The sequence below is a fragment of the Atractosteus spatula genome, chromosome 13, assembly GCF_055471065.1.
Source record: "Atractosteus spatula isolate fAtrSpa1 chromosome 13, fAtrSpa1.hap1, whole genome shotgun sequence".
Lineage (NCBI taxonomy): Eukaryota > Metazoa > Chordata > Actinopteri > Semionotiformes > Lepisosteidae > Atractosteus > Atractosteus spatula.
The window spans coordinates 40537466-40556549 of NC_142718.1; the positions used below are offsets into that span (position 1 = coordinate 40537466).

The 19084-nt window shown below is 42.0% G+C and overlaps 2 protein-coding genes across 2 annotated transcripts in view; one reads left to right on the top strand and one right to left on the bottom strand.

Moving 5' to 3' along the window:
• Positions 1–14080, top strand: part of mgat5 (alpha-1,6-mannosylglycoprotein 6-beta-N-acetylglucosaminyltransferase) — a 103190-nt gene extending 89110 nt beyond the window's left edge. The window contains exons 12-17 of the mRNA XM_088930244.1: positions 11–160; positions 4231–4377; positions 5219–5335; positions 6309–6383; positions 8342–8499; positions 10677–14080. Of these exons, the coding sequence (XP_088786370.1) occupies positions 11–160; positions 4231–4377; positions 5219–5335; positions 6309–6383; positions 8342–8499; positions 10677–10875 (846 nt within the window). The 3' untranslated portion in view covers positions 10876–14080. The remainder of the gene's footprint in view (positions 1–10; positions 161–4230; positions 4378–5218; positions 5336–6308; positions 6384–8341; positions 8500–10676) is intronic.
• The window catches only part of LOC148822431 (transmembrane protein 163a), a 69442-nt gene continuing 64368 nt past the window's right edge, over positions 14011–19084 (bottom strand). The window contains exon 8 of the mRNA XM_088930245.1: positions 14011–18243. Within this exon, the coding sequence (XP_088786371.1) occupies positions 18183–18243 (61 nt within the window). The 3' untranslated portion in view covers positions 14011–18182. The remainder of the gene's footprint in view (positions 18244–19084) is intronic.

Consider the following 19084-nt stretch of genomic DNA (forward strand, 5'->3'; position numbering starts at 1 on the left):
CTTGTTGTAGGACAAGAAGACCTACTTGGACATCATCCACAGCTATACAGAAGTCCATGGCACGGTTCACGGGACGAGCACGGTGCATCTTCCCAGCTACGTGAAGAACCATGGGATTCTGAGCGGCCGAGACCTGCAGTTCCTCCTGAGGGAGACGAAGGTGAGAGTCGGGATCGATGCAGAGCTGCCGTCACGATACAGGAGATTGTCAGTGTGCCTGAAAGTGTGATCTAACCTCTCAGTCACACTGCTGTGGGGAAGCAGGCAGGAGGTTCTGCTCACAGGACAGGCTGTAGAAATGGTCTGGACCTAAATAAGACCCGTGGTGGTCATTCTGATGGTGTTCCCCATTAAGCTGCCTGTCGTTTTATACTTGGAATGGTAAAAAGCTACAGAACCAATCTCTCCAAGCGTAGTATCACTGGCCAGCCAAGACTTTAACAGCTTGTGTAGAGATTGTTTTCTCTGGAAAGATCCTTTATGATTCCGGGTGCATTGGTTTAACCTGGAATTTGTCACATCTTCCTCTTGGGAGATGCATGAAATTAGTCGACCCATGATATTGCTTAGGGTGGTGTTCCTCTTGTCTTCCACGCTATGAAGCAGTTTAGAAAGAAAGCTTTGTCTGGGCACAGAATAGTTTGCATCAGCACAAGATTGCATGACTGGCTATCTGGTGACTGAAACAAGCAGCAATTATTTTCACCCGGTAGTCCGAATCTATAGCTTTTGATTCATGAAGGCCTATTGGTAGTTTATAATAAGGCAAACATTTGCCTAAATTTGATAGAGCTTAACATTATAATTAAGTTTATTAAAAATTCACTGGAGTGAACATGACATTTCTACAGGAGCAGACGTTCCATTTTCTGTAACACTTTCCATTACAGATGTGTTTTTTTTAATGCTGTCACTTTTTAGAAGTCTTTATTGGTGTACGAAAAACATTACAAGGTTTTGGAAGTTTTACTCCTTTTGAGTGTTTTTTCAACCACAAATGTTATTTTACTTGCTCAAAATAATTTACTTTAGGAAGCATAGCTCAAAGCAATTGGAACATTAAACATTCAGACTATAAAAAGTATTAAATTAAGTTTAATGAGCCATGGTGTGGTTTATAGTGTTGTTGGAAATTACAGAAGGAGATATACTGTTAGTGTATGTAGTTTTGCATATTACTGTATAAATGTTGTAACAAATATGCTTAGACATTGTACAGATTTGATATTCTGTGGAAGCTCATTTGGTAGCAAATGAAAAAATCCTGCAACGAGAGGTTTTGCAGAAGTCTCATAAGTTTTGCTTAACCTCTCTGAAGTTTGGTTGGAGATTGTTGACAGACAGCAGTACCCAAGCCACAGCTCAGATTCAAGACAGGATTTTGATGGGACCACTCAAGAAGACATTATCAAGGGGGTGAACACTTTTGCAAAGCGTTGTATATGATTTACAGGTGTAAACATGCCTATCATTTTTGGAGGAAAAATCTGTAAAGTGTGAATTTTTTAATCTCGCTCCTGAAAAAAACAGAAGCATCATGGAAGGCAGAGCTTGAATGACAGTGAATTATCGAGTTTTTTTGTTATTCTCGTAGGCTTGAGGTGTAGGCAGTTTTAATATTTCTAATAGTTGTGGTAAACATTGAATTGTTTTGACAAGGTTTGTAAAAGAAGGTGGAGAAGAGAAAATTACAAACTAGTGCAAATCTGTTTTTTTTTCAAGACTATAATTTCAGAGCTCAGTACAGTACAGCCTGTCCTGTACATTATTGGATGGGCAATTATAAACTTCATCTTCACACTGCAAAAGAGCACATTACAGTAACAAAACCATGGTGCACAAGGTATATTGGGGATGAAAGAGTATTGTGGAATAGAAAACTGTACACCGCACTACTCCTAAATTTTAAGTACAGGATCATGGTATAATGGCTTGGATCGTTACAAAGTATTCCAAACCTCACTGATGCTCTTGAGCTGTTTGTGAGTAGCCAGGACATAATGTGCTTGTCCAGATATCATTTACAGAGCTTTTTTTAATGCTTAAGAGAAAACCCGAGGTGCTCTGGGCACATTTATATTCTGTACAGAATCTCTTCTAGCAGTAGAGCTTGGCTAAGCTTCAACACAAGGTCCTGGATGTGTTTGGCGTGCAGAGTAAAAGCAGAACTGGATTCGGTCGGGCCATGTCACAGCTCAAAGCCAGATGGCCCTCTTTGATATGTCTCGTTGCCATGACCACATGATCCGTCCTCAACATGATGCCCTTTTCTCTTTCAGGTGCTGCATTCAGTACCAGAAAGATCTGCCTTTTCTGTCTTTGGCCTTTGAACACTCGCTCCGACAAACCTGCCGCTGAGAAGCAACTGTTTCGAGTGTGTCTTGGTGTTTTAGCATCTTGTGCCCTCAGCTAGCTTGCTGTGTCAAAAATAGAAAGTCCCAGAGCCCTTTCTGATTTCCCTGAGGGCTCCTCTGCAGCAGTTTCTCATCCTGTGCAGAATTATTTCTGTCTGTCAATCCGCAATTCACTCAGTGAGTTTTGAAAGCCAAATCGCACTTTCTCATCCGCTGCGGTGTTTTAAATAGCTCAGACAATGAGGTGTATTGATGGATTACTGCTGTCTGGTGGATTTTGGCATATGAGAATAAAAGACATTATATTGTCTCTTATTATATGTTGAGCCTTAGCGTGGGAGTCCTCAGTTCTTTTCTGTTCATCCCTTATCATTAGAGTGCTCCCATTAATGTTTCCTCCGTTAAAGTGTGATAACCTATCTGAGAACGCTTTGCACCTACTGTACGTATACACCTCTGACAGTTTTTCACATTTCACTTCATGCCACAGACCTCGAAACCAGCACACTAACAGACCCTTTTTAATTCATTCAATCATCAATCAATCACTCTCTCCAATTGAGAATATTAAGTATTCCGGATGTAGAAACTGGATTCATCTACTGCAAGTTTTCTAACAATTAGATGTTTGGAGGGGCATATTGTAGTTTTTGATAGTTGTTGTATAATGGTATCGCCTTCGGTGTCTGTCAATGCAAAACAGCAGATAACAGGTAATCTGAAAGTGCTGTAGGCTGTACTCTTAAAAAAACACAGCAAAATATTTTGCTTTTTAATTATAAAACTGTTTTTTATCATTTTTGAAGGTGTTTGTTTTTCTGTATCTGTATAAAGTTTAATCCACGTTCTATGGTGTCCTTGTGCTAAAGGAATGATAAACGTATCTCTACTGCCACCTGCTGTCTAAACAAAGGCTTTGCATCACAGATGCTTTGAAAATGCAGCCCCTGCCAACCAGCAGATGAAAACAGGCAGAGAAGCATACTTGCGCCCTTACTTCACAATCTGATCAATTACAGTATCTCCTGATTTGCCTAACTGCATGTGGTATTATATAATCAAACTGCTGAATCACGCCTTACAGAGCCTGAAAATGAAAGGGTCTGTTGTTGGATGTGTTTTTGTGAAGTGACCTTCTGTTCATTTGGTTGGTTCCTCCATAGCCTTCTCTCCAGCTAGCCACAGAAGGACTATTGTGAGCAGTGCCTTACAGCCAGCCCCTTTTATTTTTGCATAAACCTAATGTGCCCTCTCTGTGGGCTAAAACAAGCAGCTAATTGTGATGCACTTGAAGCTTTTAAAAAAGAAACGTTTAGCTCAGTACTTGTTACAGCATGGTGGTAAGCCACTAAAAGAAAGTTGTTGGTTTTTTTACTCCTTAGGCTGAATGGGATGTTTTTTCCCCCAGAAAATTTATCTTATTTATCTATTAAAAACTGAAACATTTGTTTCATAAAATAGAAAAATGTTCCATTTATCTTTAGTGAAGAGTAAAGCTGATATTTCTGTAAAGAAGAAGAAGACTTTATGGCTAAAATGTGCCTAATACTAACTGATACTATATAAAACAGTGACGTATACAGTGGTTTTGAGGTAAGATAACATGGCAATGAAAAACAAAATATTTTTTCCAACAGTGGTTCTTTTTAAATAAGCAGTTGAATGTCCTGTCAAAAAGAAAACTGAGACAAAAGCATGTGCCCAAAAGCTGACTTTATGTTGCAGACGGCTTCTGTAATAAATTTGCACACCTCAGTAGATGTGAAACTGACCGCGGTTTGCTTTTGCCCACAAAACCTTCCTAAACACGTTCCACCACTGCCATGCAGTAATTAATGCAGGTGAACTGTAATGGGATGTTCTTGTTGTCTTCCAGCTCTTTGTTGGGCTGTCCTTTCCCTATGAAGGCCCAGCTCCCCTGGAAGCCATTGCTAATGGCTGTGCTTTCCTGAATCCAAAGTTTAATCCTCCAAAGAGCAGCAAAAACACGGACTTCTTCAAAGGCAAGCCCACTCTGAGAGAGGTGAGTGTCGGTCTGTGGAGTATTGCAGTCTCTTGTCTCCGGAGGAGGTTAGGCCAGTGTCAGGAGTGCTTCAGAGCTGCTTAGAACAGCAGCAAACATGCCTGCCCACTGCAGGAGCCCCAGCGTTTACTTCATCGTGGAAATGCAAGAGCGTGAGACAGTTTGCCCCATTGAACTCGTTTGTCCCATTGAACTTTCATCCAGCTGTTTGCTCAGAAACACGTGGCATCTTACAGTATAAGATCAGAAGTTTTAGTAGGAATAGGTTTTCTGTTGGGTCAAGTCTGTTAATTGGAAGGTGTTGACGATCCAATGTATATTTTTCTTTGTGTTTTCAAAATGGTTACGATGAGCTTGAAAACCTAGGCGAGCCATTTTTGTGTTGGACTGTATTGTTAGATAAAATATATCTCTTTTTCTTTTCTACACTGGGCTTATACTTTACAAGACTTTGCATAAAAAAGAAAATGAAACAATTTGGGATTCAAGCCAGCAGGAGCCATGGGAGGCTTCTATGAAATAACATTGAAAGTCTCCCATTGAATCCTGGCTCTCTGCCAGCAAGCACTGACAAATTGTGCCAAATTGTTAAGAAATATGGTCATATTCATCATGAGCTTTTTATTGATGGCTAGGCTGAGGGTTTTGCTGGTGTGCTAAATGAGATTTGTCTTGGCCTCCTCCAGTGTTGATGAGCCCAGTCTTGGCATTTGATATGACATTTTAGCACACCGTGGCTTGTTTTGTATGTGGGAGTGTTACAGGTAAGGTACAGGCAATTCACAAGAAAATATACAACAATGAAGATGACCTAAATTAGTGAAATGTGTTTTTCTTATAGTTAACATCTCAGCATCCCTATGCAGAGGTGTATATCGGCCGGCCTCACGTCTGGACTGTTAATATAGATGACTCTGAAGAGGTGGAGCGAGCGATCCGGGCGATTCTCAGCCAGAAGGTACAGATACGCGTGTTCCTGGTGCACGTCTGTTTGATCATTCCGTCATCGTAAACAATAGAGCCGTATGAGTAGTACCGAAACGTGATGTCTAATATTAAGTAGATTGAAATAAAGCTGTTGATCTTTAACATACTAAGAGTTTTATAATAGAGCTTGAAGTGCTAAATTCCAAACTACAGGTAATTAATAATTTATAGCACTTATTTAGCAGTGCTGATTAACAAAACTGGGTCACGATTTGCAGGCTGCGTGACTGGTGCGATACTAAGTACAGACATCAGGATGTGTTCCCCACAGTATAGCTGAAGAATATGAACAGTGAAACATGATTCTCGGTGCCTTCCGCTCACTGCCCTAAGAGAATGACCAGTGACAGTGGAGAGTGCGTTCCATTGTATTGAAAGCACAATGACTTCACTCCATGAATGAATCCTGGCTCAGGAACACTGGAGTTCTTCATGTGCTTGTGTAACCCTCCCTTCAAGGTGCTCCTCAGCGCCAAGAGGCACAGACACACAGTTGTGGTATCAGGTTCCTCAGACTGTCAGTGGAAGGAGAGAGTCTTGGATTATCTGGACATTTTAAACTCGATGAGGAGCTCAAGTTTGTAGTGACAAGTGTAGTCTTATAACAAGCAATTTATAAAATGAGATCAAAAAGAAAAAGTTTTAAAAATGAAGCACTTTATTTGTCCACGTGAAGTAATTTACAGGCTTTATAAACCGTACCATTTAACCCTTCAATGGAATATATTCTGCCTGTGTACATTGTTGGTTCTGTTATTCTTTCTGATCTCTGAAGAAATGTTCCTGTTATGTAGTGAGGTGTAAATTATTATTTTTAGGAACAAGAAATAGGTTTATTCCATGCTGAAAAGAGAAGAAAGAAAACCCAATGTTTTGGCCGTGGAGCCTTCTTCAGGTGTGACGGTGTAATAAAAATATGATTTTTATCTTGATTTCTTGCACAGATTGAGCCTTATCTGCCCTATGAGTTCACCTGCGAGGGGATGCTACAGCGAGTCAATGCCTACATCGAGCACCAGGTATCATTCAGTTTCTTTCCCTGTTTGAAGTGTGAAGCGGTCTAATTATTTCCCTTTAACTCTTTGCTGAAAAATACAAATAAATAGGTTTGAACATGTATTTTCTCACAGTGGCCACAAGCACGCCAGTTAAAAACGTGATCGAAAATCAAACGCATTCTAGCCGATTTGGTAGTTAGTGCCTAATCAATTCACTGATCTCATCCGGTCATTTCCTGAAAGAAACCAGGGTGTCAGTTTCAACAGCGAGGCTCCCATCAGCCTCTGAGTAAAAGAAATGCCAGCTTATCTCAGTTATCGATCAGCAGGTTCTGCTTTTCTCTGTGGCTCATTTCTCTGCGCGTTTAATGAGGCGATTTCTCTGTTCATGTAAATAAGGAGTTGTGGAGCACTGCCTTCACTCGCCTCTTGCTAAAGGAAGTCTCATTAGTGTGACCATTTGTTCAGACATACAGATTTCTATTTCAGACATACTGCTGGTCCAGTGACCTGGCTCGGTAGTCAGTTCAGTCCGAGGATACCCGTCTGTAACAAGCAGGGGAAGGTTGTTCTCCTCACAGGCCGTAGTTCAGTTATAGCCAGTGTTCAGGCTTTTTTACCAGTGCTTGACACAAAGGGCACATTTTATCTCGTGCTCCTTTTCGCCGTCTGTTGGCTTTGTACTGTGCAGCTCTCACGAGTCTGCTCGGGACCCAAGGGTCAGGAGGTACCCTTCCTAGACTGGGGGTTTGTTGTAGAGTGATCGCACTCAGGACATGGGAAACTGTATGTTTTACATTACAGCAAAGGCAGTGAGGGGAGAGGGCACATTCTCAAACACAGATGTCATTCATCTTCTGCCGTGAGCCCATGTGAAACGTTTTCTTGGCTCCCCGGCAGTTATTCTCCCATGATAAATGAGTCCAGCGTTATAAGGGATCACTGTGACACTTGTGCTTTGAGGGCACTGCACATTCCCAAATAGAAAACTTCAGCTACGTGCAGCGTTTTGTTCAAAGTTTAGACATCCCTTTATAAAGATCCCTTTAGACATCCAACTCATCCACTCAGACAACACACAGTTATATTGTTAGCTTTTCTGTCAATGCCCATTTTGTATTTTTCACACCATGTATTGGAGACCTACATCATTAATGCTAACCTGTTTTTTTTCTGTTCTATTTCTAAATTATCTTAATTATGATTCATTATGGGGTTTGATACTGTAGGTGTTAAAGTAGGAAGAGTACAAAGGTGAAGAGGACACTTATGAGATGAATAATCTCATTACTGTATCTCTAATAATGTTTCCATCCTTCTGTGATCAGTGTCTGTTAAATGCAGCTTTTTATGCCCAGAATTTTGTTTGTTGTACCTTACACTTATTATAATTTGTAGGCTCTGTAATTCTGTATTAATTATCCATTCACTATCGGAAAGTTGCTTATCTTGTCAAGGGTCGTGAAAACCCAAACCTGTCCAAGCAAGAGGGGGTACAGAGCAAGCATGTATACTCTGGGCACAGGGCTGAGACACAGACACAGTTTAGAGACCTCAGCCCACCTACACAACATGTCTCTGGGAAGTTAGAGGGAACTGGAGCACCAGCTGAAAACCCATGCAAACACCAAGGGCGGAGTAACTGCACCCAGGAGGTGTCCCAGTCCAGAACTGAACGCAGGACCCGAGAGCTGTGAGGAAGCAGTGCTGTCACCCTGTCCTCTCCTAATCACACTGCTCGCTTGTCAGTGAGCCTTGGAAGTACCTGGTGTGGATTGGCAGTGTCAAACATCGCACTGTAACACAGCAGAGCCTTTTACAGAAGGCATCCACGACTCTGCACGGCCCTCGGGATAGGCAGCGTATGAGTCGGCTCCCAGGCCCATCCCAGTGTGAGCAGTTTGGCCTGGGCAGTGCAGGGCCCGAAGGAGACGGCTCTGCCGTGAGCTTGAAGCCCTCTGTCTTGTGCCACTCTGCAGGATTTCTGTCACGGCCAGGTGATGTGGCCTCCTCTGAGCGCGCTGCAGGTGAAGTTCGCTGACCCGGGGAAGTCCTGCAAGCAGGTGTGCCAGGAGGAGCAGCTGATCTGCGAGCCCTCCTTCTTCCAGCACCTCAATAAGGACAAGGACCTTGTGAGGTGAGTGCGGTCTGTCCATCCGCAGGGCGAGAGGTTACAGGCTTGGAGACCAGGTCAACAATTGCCTCATTGTCAGAAAACTCCTTATTGAATCCTGATAAAATGATGTGTTCTCCTAAACCACAAGAAGCTTGCAAATTGTGCACCTGTGTCACTTTCACCAAATTAGTGTTGTTTCAACTGCTGTCTATACGCGTTGGGGATTTCTGTATTTTTCTATACATTGTGTCACCTCCCAGAAATTAAAGGTGCGATCATTAATAAGAAAAATAACACCAAATGGCATAGAATTGCAAATTCTGAAGAGAAATGTGTGTCTAAATCTGTAAAGCTAGATTTTAATTAGAAGGTGGATTGGCATTGAATAGACATGTTTGGCAGTCTGAGGAAAGCTCGATGTAGTCTAAAGCTTTTAATATATTTTTAAACCGAATTCTGTGTTTTTGAAGATGGTCAGTGGTTTTCCAGCCCAGTATGGGCTGATAGCCATGTCTATCAGCTGTGACCCAGTTCAAACTCATCTATCAACAGAATGGGAATAGTTAACAGAAAGGATGAGCGCACTGTTAAATCCTGTAAGGAATCTGGATCTTTATTTAGTTATGAGTTCCATCAGTTTAAATGCTTTCCCAGCTGCAGCCTTCTGTTAGCTGAAAGCAGTTGTAATATCACCTTCTGCCCAGCAGAGGTCACACCGAATCTTCTGTGTGTACTCATACTCAAATGAAAGGGACAGATGCCTGGTGACACAGCTGAGATCTGCACTCATACAGGAATAATCTCCTGCTCACGGTGTTTAGAGTGTGGATACTTTTATAGTACAGGAGTGCTGTATCCCTTAAATACAAGCCTTAGCAGTAGGCTTGGCCAAAACTCACTTTCACTCGCTCTCAACCTCTCACCCTGGAGCTGAAGAAGCAGCACATCACGAGCAAGATCCACCTTCTAACACGGGTGAGAAAGCAAAGAGCTTTCAGCTATTTAAAACACCAGTTAACGCATCTCCTATAGTTAGGAATAATCTCACTGATCAAGCAGATCACACAGTTTCTTTGTTTCCCTGGTGCAGTGAGATGGCAGAGCAAAGATGAGGCACAAACCTTAAAGACAAATGAGTGTTTATTTACAACACTTAAATTAACATTTCAGACTTTCTAAATCCTGTGAATCCCTGAGTCCTGGCCTCCCGTATCTCCTCAAAGGTGGACCCACGCCTAGGCACACTAAGCCACAAAGCAGCTTAGGGAGGTAATACTGGTTTTTACACAACAAAAGACCCTCCACAGGACAGTCTGATGTCTGAAACTGGGTCTGAACTGAGAACTGCTTTCTCTAAACCAAATAATACATTTCAGAGATAGAAACACTCCCTGATGGGTCCTTAAAGGAAATAAAAGGAGTTCGCTCAAACACCTTTGAGGTTTCAGTCCAGAAAGAGTGTCCTTAATTGCTGATTTTTGGTATGGAAGAAGGTGGTATTTGCTCATAGGCTCTTGCTTCTTCAGCACAGAGGGTGAGTTTTAGCAAACCCTTCTGCTGATACACTGGTCTAGCCAGTCATCTCTCAGCCTTTTATTTTACTATGTTGTTGAGCATCATTCAAAGAGGTCTGTGCACAGTTCTCTCCCACTCTTAAGTTAGAGGTTCAGCATATAATACATCTCTGAGGAGCATCAGTTCCAACTTTCTGCTCCTAACCCAGGATAGCTGACAGTCAGACCATCCCATGTTCCAGTTCTGCCTTAATGACAGGCTTTTTATTTATCGGTAGTTGTGTAGATAACCATACAAACACCCAACTGGACACGAGGCTCTCTGACCTGCATGGTTTTCATAGGTTGGGCAGGTCCAGCCCTGGAGTACTGTGTTTGCTTCTGGTTTGCATTCTGTCTCAAACCTTCATTGACTCAGTTGCTGATGGAAAGGTGCCTCTGAAATCTGCCAGAATCCAGCATGGTAGGATCAGTGTAGCCCACCACTACTCTACCTGTAGTACAGCCACTCACTTGCCTAATGAAGCCAACCTGCCGTTTCTGCTCATGCTTCACTGGCCTGGTGCAGAATCAAAAGGCTAGGCTACAAACCATCGTGGTTTAACTAGTATACCCCCAGCACACAATGCTATTGAAATCTTCTGTTCTGATCTTCATCTTGTATTTTTTTAAAATTTTCTTCAGGTATGGAATCGAATGCCAGACAGTGGAGTCGACAAACGACATAGTTGTGCCAGCTTACGACGAAGGGAGGAAGCACTGTGTGTTTCAGGGGGACCTGCTGCTTTTCAGCTGTGCTGGAGCCCATCCAAGCCTTAAACGGGTCTGTCCTTGTAGGGATTACATGAAAGGACAGGTTGCTCTCTGCCAGGACTGTCTATAGCATCTGCCCCGTGCCATGGAGCAGGGAGAGAAGGCACACCCACAGAGGCCAATATGTAGACCTGCTGTGCCACGGTGAACCCTTGGGAGAAGACGCACTGCTGGAGCCACACCATCAGCGAAGTGCATCTCTTTCCTGTCCTTCCCCAACACGGAGAACATCCGTTCTTCTGAAAGCTAGTTGTAGACGCAACAGGTTGTTTGTTTTTTCCCCCCGCCCCCCATCATCCGAGTTCCCCGGCCAAAAATTGAGAAGGAAAAACAAGTCTGTCTGAAAACAAATCTGAAGCGTCTTAGAGAGGTAGAGGTAGAAGAGCTCTGGGCGAGAGATGCACAGGGACGCTGACAAAACCGTGCGTTGTGCTTTTAATGAGGCTCGGGCGACAGAGCTTTGAAAAACTCAGATTGGTCTGAAATACTTGAATACAGCGCGCGGGAAGAGGGCGAGAGTATAAGACTCTTTCTACCACCACGTTGGACTGGTAGTGGTGCTCAATCATTCACAGAGGTGAAATACTCGGCAGTCCTTTATACTGTCTGGGGATCCATTTCTGTAACCAAATTCTTCATTGCAACGGGGGACCAATGGACAAGATGTCACATTTAACAAATGGATAATGTTCGTGCCAGAGCTCGGCTCTTCCAACGACATCTCCTGTTCCGGATAAAATTTACAATGGTGAACGATCCCCACCATTAGTAGATAGTAGGTTTGCGCTAGTTTGTCCTCAGTTAATAGTGAAAATAACAATCTAGAAAAGAATGTTAACTGTATGTGTCAGTGTATCAGAGTTCTGTTATATACTATAAATGTACTGCCTTCTATGACCAGTTGCAGTCCTTGATAGAAGAGGGGGTGTTTGCAGTCCTGTTCTAGATTTATTAGGAAGCTCTGAAGGTGTGCTTACTAAATGCTAATTGCAGTGCGCATTGAATTATTGTGGTTGTATCCACATTTGTCGTTTCACCTCTATATAAACCACATTGTAGACAGCTGTCCCTAGATTGAGCAGCTGCTGGGCTGACTGAAGCACCAGGTGACGGCAAGCTCAGCCTCTTTCACATTGACCCACCCATCATCATTTAAACGGAAGAGAAAAAAAATTAAAAAGCTCTTAAAATGTCCAGTCAGATTGTTTTGCGGAGTGGATAATGTTACTGAGCCTGTGCTTCATAATATATTTGAACATTTTCATTTCCATGTTGCTGTGTGACAGCAAATTCAGAATGCAGCTTGAAGGAAAGACTTTGCCTTATAGATCCTGCAGGTGGGATGGGACTTGGTGCTGACTCTCTGCTTTCACACCACCAAGAACCTGCGGTTTGGCACAGCAGAAGTTTTAGCATCAGAAATATTCTATCGTAAAACATGTAGTACTAGAAGACTACTGAAGATACAGCCAAGGATACTGGCTTCGGCCCAAATAGTTTAGACTCTATCCTGTTGCAGAGATGTTCAATGTTAGATTTCTGAAAATCTGGTTTCAAATTAGTGTGTAGAGGAAAACAAAAACATTTTAAAATGTTGTGGGGAAAAAAATGCACTACCATATATATTTTCTGCAACAGTCGGAAAGGTATAAATACACTGTATATTGTTCCTTTGAGGTTTTCTTTTTTTATTTATTTTGGATACAGAACTTTATTGCTTTAACTGTATGATTGAAAAACGTAGTGTGCTTATTTTTTTATTTATGAAAGATAAGGGAGAGTTGTTTGAAAAGATCTATTATTTAACAATAATTTAACAGAGTTCAAGGAAATAAGGTAGTTTATATATCTAAGTATAAAATATATTCAAGTGGGGTGAGAGTGATCATTTGTCCAAAGCAAAGCACTTGTGTCGGTCGTGCTGGTGTCTGTGCAGCTTCCTTGTGTTGGCAAAGTGTAGGTGATGCTGTTTCTTGTTCACTGACGTTCAGCTGAGGTAAAGGCCAAGGTGGCCCAGCAATGACATATCCGTGTGAACGCAGGTAGAGGCGTACACATAACGTAGTCTAACGGGGTCAGGGGCCTGTTATTGAATTAGTTGAGTGCACCAAAGGCAGGTGGTTTTGAAATGAAGGCCTCTGTTTTTAAAAGGGGCTGTGATAAGATATTTACAGGGGGTTCTTCCCAAAGCTCTTTTCTTTAGAGCAGAATCTGAACTGGAGCTAAATATTTCTAATGAATGTCCTTTCCAGCCTTGGCAACCAGCATCAGCTGGGACCCACCCACATGTGGGGAGTAAAACGCAGGAGTGCTTGACTTGGGTTGCCACCCAGATTGAGATGTACTGACACCCGTGTTTCTGCTGTGGTATGAATCTCAAATACAAGGTGTATCTTGCCAGTCCTCATATCAGTACCTTTTTGGTGATTTTAATGGGAAAAAAATGATACAGGAGGGATATACCTGATGTTATTCTACATGCCAGCAAGAACCTCATTTTTTAATTATATATGCAATTCAATTTGCACATTTGTAAATACAGATTATTCATATTTCGTTTGAGTTTGCTACTGTACATTTTAGTTCTAATTGTCATTATAATGCTGAAAGTTTGTAAATATGAGGTAGAAATATCTGCAGCCAAGATACTGTTATAAAAAAGTACATGACGTGCCTTTAATGGTTAGTAGACTTGCTTTTTTGTCCACAGAGCTTCAAAAACTACTGCCTGAGTACATTTTGTGAAATAGTTTGGTAAGGTCAAGAGTATGCATTAATTTAAGAGACTATTAGAGAACAAACCATCATTTGTGACCAATGCTCTTGTAATGAACAAACTAACAGGAGCAGTTATGTAGAATAATAATTGTTGGAAAAGAATGACAGTTCACTTGTTTTTTTAGATTAGATTATTCTGAGCATGTCATCAGTGCTGCGTTTTTTTGGTTTGGAACATTAGCACCAAAATCAATTGTTTTTGAATTGTTTGTTTAATCATCAGCAGGGATGGTGAGGGACTCTTAATTTAACAGAAATTGCAAAACCTGTTTATGGAACTAATAATCAAATATCCATCACTGCATTTTCAGAATTGACTTTTTTTATTCTTAACCTGGATTGTCACAGTTATTTGTGTTGTTTGTAACTGATAGAAAAGGATGGTTAGTCATATAAAGTTATGTAAAATAAAGACAGACAAAAGATGTGTTTTCACTGTTTTTGATGAATAATGCAGGATAAATCTTTATTTTTCAATAAACCTTTTCTGTGACAAAGATGTCTTACTGCAGCATTTGTGTGCTTTATAAATACACAGGCTGTATACATCATCAGTAGTACCAATGCAGTAGTCACATACATTTCACATCACACTTAACGTTACAGACCAAGTGAACGCAAATCAAGTTGTGCACTACACTTTACCAGTGTGTCCCTGTCAACCACTGTCCGTAGAGGAGGAGCCATGGGGACACGTGGAGTGTTCGTGACTCAGCCAGAGGTGGGATATGTACAGTATACGTGACACGCCTTCATCCCAGCCTCATGATCTGCACAGCAGCTGGAAGGTGCTTGTGTGTATCCCCTGTCCTCTTTTTCCTTGCTTTCCCGAAAATGAGAAGCTAATCGGGCATCTGTCTTCCATACAGTAGGACCTTAAAAAATGAACAATGCTTGATTGCCGGGAAATACCAATTCATTTACGAGAAAACCACTGCTACAAAAAATATCTCCTGCTACAGTACATATTAAATAGTTACCATTAGTGTTTTGGGAATAGCACACCACTCCATAGAGTTCCAACCATTCATAAAAATCATGTCGCAAATGTCCATTAGCCATGAGACCCCAATTAAGCAAGGGTATATTTATACCATTATTTCGGTGCATGATAACATTGCCTACAAGATTTTTCATTTAGGTCTTTTAATACTCATTGTTTAATGCAAAAAATAAAAGATGACTTCATGCTGAAAAGGTTTCTGATAAAAACAGTAAATGCTGCAATTCTGATGAACGAGGCGCAGTAGTTACATCAGCGCTTCTACAGTTACGTCTGGACAAACGTGTCTTTGTGAAACTTTACATTGCACTAGTTAACTCAGAATTAGCCTTCCAAGAACATAATGTCTACCTCCTATATTTTATAATTATATTTAATAATTTCACAAGTACTACAGACTTTGAAGCCGCTTTGTTTCAATATTAAAATACCTCACAGATACACCAATTTATGTACATAGTGTTTAGATTTTTTTTAGATGCTTCTGGGACTGTGCAAAATGTGCTTTTTTTTTGTTTCCACAGCCAGGGCTGGTGGGGAATGCTACAGGTCCCTGGGCCTTGTAGAACCGATGCCTTTCCCAGGATTAGGAGGGATCATGGCTGGCAGCGGATCTGCTATGATGACATAAATTGAGGATTTTTCAATTCAAACACAAGGACTCAAAAGGGAGAATGTGAGATGGGCTATAAATACATGCCATGAAGCTGTTAAATACCTTAACGGAAATCATAGTTCAGCTCCAAAAAAGATTGTCAGGATTCAGGGATGATTCAGGGACTGTTCTTGTTCTTGGTTCTTGTGCTGTAAATACAGACTTTCCTCTGATTTTTACCTCACAGGGGGGCTCCAGTCATTCTGAGAGCTGCACTCGATTTGCTTTTATGACTTTCAAATTCTGTAGAAACACAGTGCGAGGCTTGACGATAATTTGGAAAGAAGAGTTTAAAAAGGTTGAGAGGACTGGAAGAAAATAGTGCTTTAAGTTTACATTCATTTATTTAAAAAATATAGAATTTAGTACAGAGTAAAATGGGATGGTCAGCTCAAAAGTATTTTCATGTTTCACCAGACTTAATGAAATTCTACAGCTTAGGTCCAAAGTTTACAATATACCCACAACAGGTAAAAAGACTAATATCAGACCTAATCAGTGATTTGCTAAGGCTATAGTCATTAATAAATGAAGGTTTCTTATGATTGTTCAGCTAATTTTACAAGCCTTCTCACCTGGACACTCCCAGCATTAACATACTATAATTTCTATTTACAATATTTATTTACAATAGCTGCTGGTATCCCTGTAGAGAAAATAAAACAACAAAATAAATAATGTATTGTGCACTTAGATGACTGAAGCTGCAGTATAATTTTGACTTTGGCCTTGCTGCCAAAGACTGAAGCATGACTTCACTATACAGTATGTTGGTGTGTTGTAAATACATCCCGACAGACTACCAGAAATATAAGATCCTGCCTTAGAGTCTGTGCTTCAGCGTGTTTTATACAATCAGCCTGAATGCAATTCTGTTTGTGCACATTTACCCAGATACAATTTCCTGCAACAGCCAGCTGTGAGCCAAGGCAGAGAGAGAGGGCTGCTATCGAGATGCTCTGCCAGCGACTGTGCTTGGGCAAGCCAGGGCTCTTGGGGTGCTGCTTGTTTATGCTGGCATGTTTTAAAAGGCAATTCGTCCTTTTTTTACAAAATAGTATTTAAGAAAATATGAGGGGGGAAAAGCAGCGGCTAAGATCACATTTTCTATACTAAGAGAAAAACAAGAATCCTCTCGACAGCCCTGAACTCTAGCCAGTACCTTGGGTGAAAAAAGGTGATCTCATTTCACCTAGTTCCTGATCTTTCCTTTGGCAGTCAAAATTAATGTTTTGTTTGCCAATTGCACATCGGGACTTGGTATACTTCACCTTGGAAATCAAGAAAACATCACCAAAAACATGAAGGAAACAAGATCAATTCTAAACATTTACCAGGAGGCAACATTTATATATATATATCAATTCAATAAATGGCACTAATTCAGTCTCATTTAAAACTTTTTAACCAAGCTTCTAGTTCTCAAGGCACCATAAAGACGTATAGGAAACAAAATATTTTTATCCGCAATTCTTCTTTTCTATTCTGCTAAGTGAAAATAGAGAAAGCCGAGACAGAAAGATTAACCAACGACTGAGTCCTTCCCACCAGCGACTGCCTGTCTTCAGTCCTGGGCAAAGTTACTTTTAAAGAGTAATCCATTACAGCTACAGATTACTAGTGTAAGGTATTACACAAGCATTGCTTCTTAGAATTAAATAGACGTTTGGGGAAAATCTTTATAATAAGTCATCAGTGATCTATAGAATTTATGGGGAGTAATAACGCATTACTTCTTAAAGGTGCTTTTCCTCAGTGTATTCATTTTGAAATGTAATCTCCTTCACAAGCAACTTGTAGTGGTAGGGGATTATGGTTTAAAAGTAACTCTACCCAAGACTGTGTCCATCTGATGCTAAGCAGCCCACTGAGGCTGCAGCCCAGATGAGGCACCTCCTGCTCGCAGGCGTGTCCGCTGACTGACTGGGTGTGAGTACGAGCCAATCGCATCTGCTTCTGCACAGCTTCTCGTCCCGTATTAGAAAAATCTGTGTATGTGTACATCGTGTACACTGGATGTGTGGCTTCCTACTGGCAGAAGGTAGGTCAGAGCAGCGTTTGTGCTGATTTTATTGACTTGAGTTCTTAGGAACAAAGGCTCTGTTTCCTGACTCCATCCTGCTTCACCTCAGTGAGAGACTGGCACGTAAAACCTTGTCCCCTTTCGGCAATTTTTTTCTCTGATGTTGTTCGACTTGTGTGATATTTTCAGACTAGTGTTTCTTCTCTTTTTCTTTTGTGTAACGCGCAGACTTTAATTTTTGTTTAATTATACACCTTTCAAATTAGTAATAAGGTCTTTCGAAACATGTACTGTAGGTACAGAATATGAAAGGATGTCCGTGACTGAACGAGGCTTGAGCCGCTGTGGTGGGCCTGCCTGGATCCTGCTCTTCTGCCATGAATTCCCCTACAAGCCGGCTCCTGCGGGGCTGGTCTGCGCTGCCGCTACTTAACCCAGGAGGAAAAAAGCACCTGAATATGTACTGCCACATGTTTCATAAACGTTTTCTAACCAAAGTCACTACAAACAACCTATGATTCTAAAACACTGCTAGAGAGTACTATCCTGATATCTTGCAACTGAAAATAACGTATACAGTACACCACCCTGTACAGCAATGAGAGTCCAGCCAGCTCTTGTGGACTGTGAAGTATTCAGCTACTGGTGGGTAAAGACGGCTAGCGTGGGGCTGCTGTGATGGTAAGACCCTTGGCCGTCCTCCTGGAGGAGGCAGGGAAAGAGGCCCTCCGGGGTTGGTCTGTCTCTTTCCCTGCCTCCTTGGCTCTTCCGCCCCGTTCACACCCGAGATCCGAAAGCAATGGGAAGGTGTCGAAGCGAAGCTCGTCGGAATGTACACACCACCGGCTCCCGCTCGTTTCTGCTTGTTGGCTCTCTGAGGCGGGAGGGCTCCGCTCACACTCCCAGTGCCCGAGGAGCTCATTCGAACCGCTCGTAGTGACGCGTCTGCCTCACGCGGGGGACCATGTCCACGAGCAGCCTGCGGCACAAAGGAGAGAAAGGCCAATTCCTCCAGCTGCGCCGCTCCAGTCGGAGGAGCTGCCTCAGGAGACAGCTGGCCGGACTGTTAAACCCCACTACTAGTGACTAAACCAGCCGTCCCTAACCTTGGTCAGCAGAGACCGCTGCGTCTTCTTGCTGTTGCTGCAGTCCGAGTTCCTAAGCACAGGCTATCTGACTCTTTTCGTTTACTTTTCTCTCCTCAGTAGTCTTGGTTTTTAAGCGGTCGCAGTCCTCTACCAATTCAGCACTCAGCTGGATCAGGGGTGTTAGCTACAATGTAGCCCGCTGAACCTCTGACACTACCACATGTGTCTGTTCATTGTGAATTTATCAGCTATTAACAGCAAAGCAGTCATAAATAAAGGTAAGGAAGCTGAGGAGAGACTACTAAAGTTCTCTGAACTGCTGAACTGATACAAATCATGAGCTTAAAGCAGGAGATGAAACTGTACGCAGAAACAAGTAAACCACAAGTCCAAACAAGCCAACAGATGAACTGCAGTCATCAGTTAGCACTGGCAATTGGACCGAGGGCTCAGCTGGATCTTGAAAAGACTGGGCAAAACTGCTTCCTCTTTCAGAACAGAACTGTCTTATGTTTTTAAACGGTTCACAAACCAAAAGAGCTGTTTTTACTGAGGGTTCGCCCTGCAACAATGACTGCTCCGTGCCCCTGCTGGAAGTCCTATCTCACTGCTGTTCCTGTTCGAGCTCACTGCACTTCCTTAATGAGCATTCTTTTAATTCGACAAATACTTGTTTATCCTCCTGGTCCCATGTGGCTCATAAGGCTGCCAAAATGCACTGTCTTTTGCAAT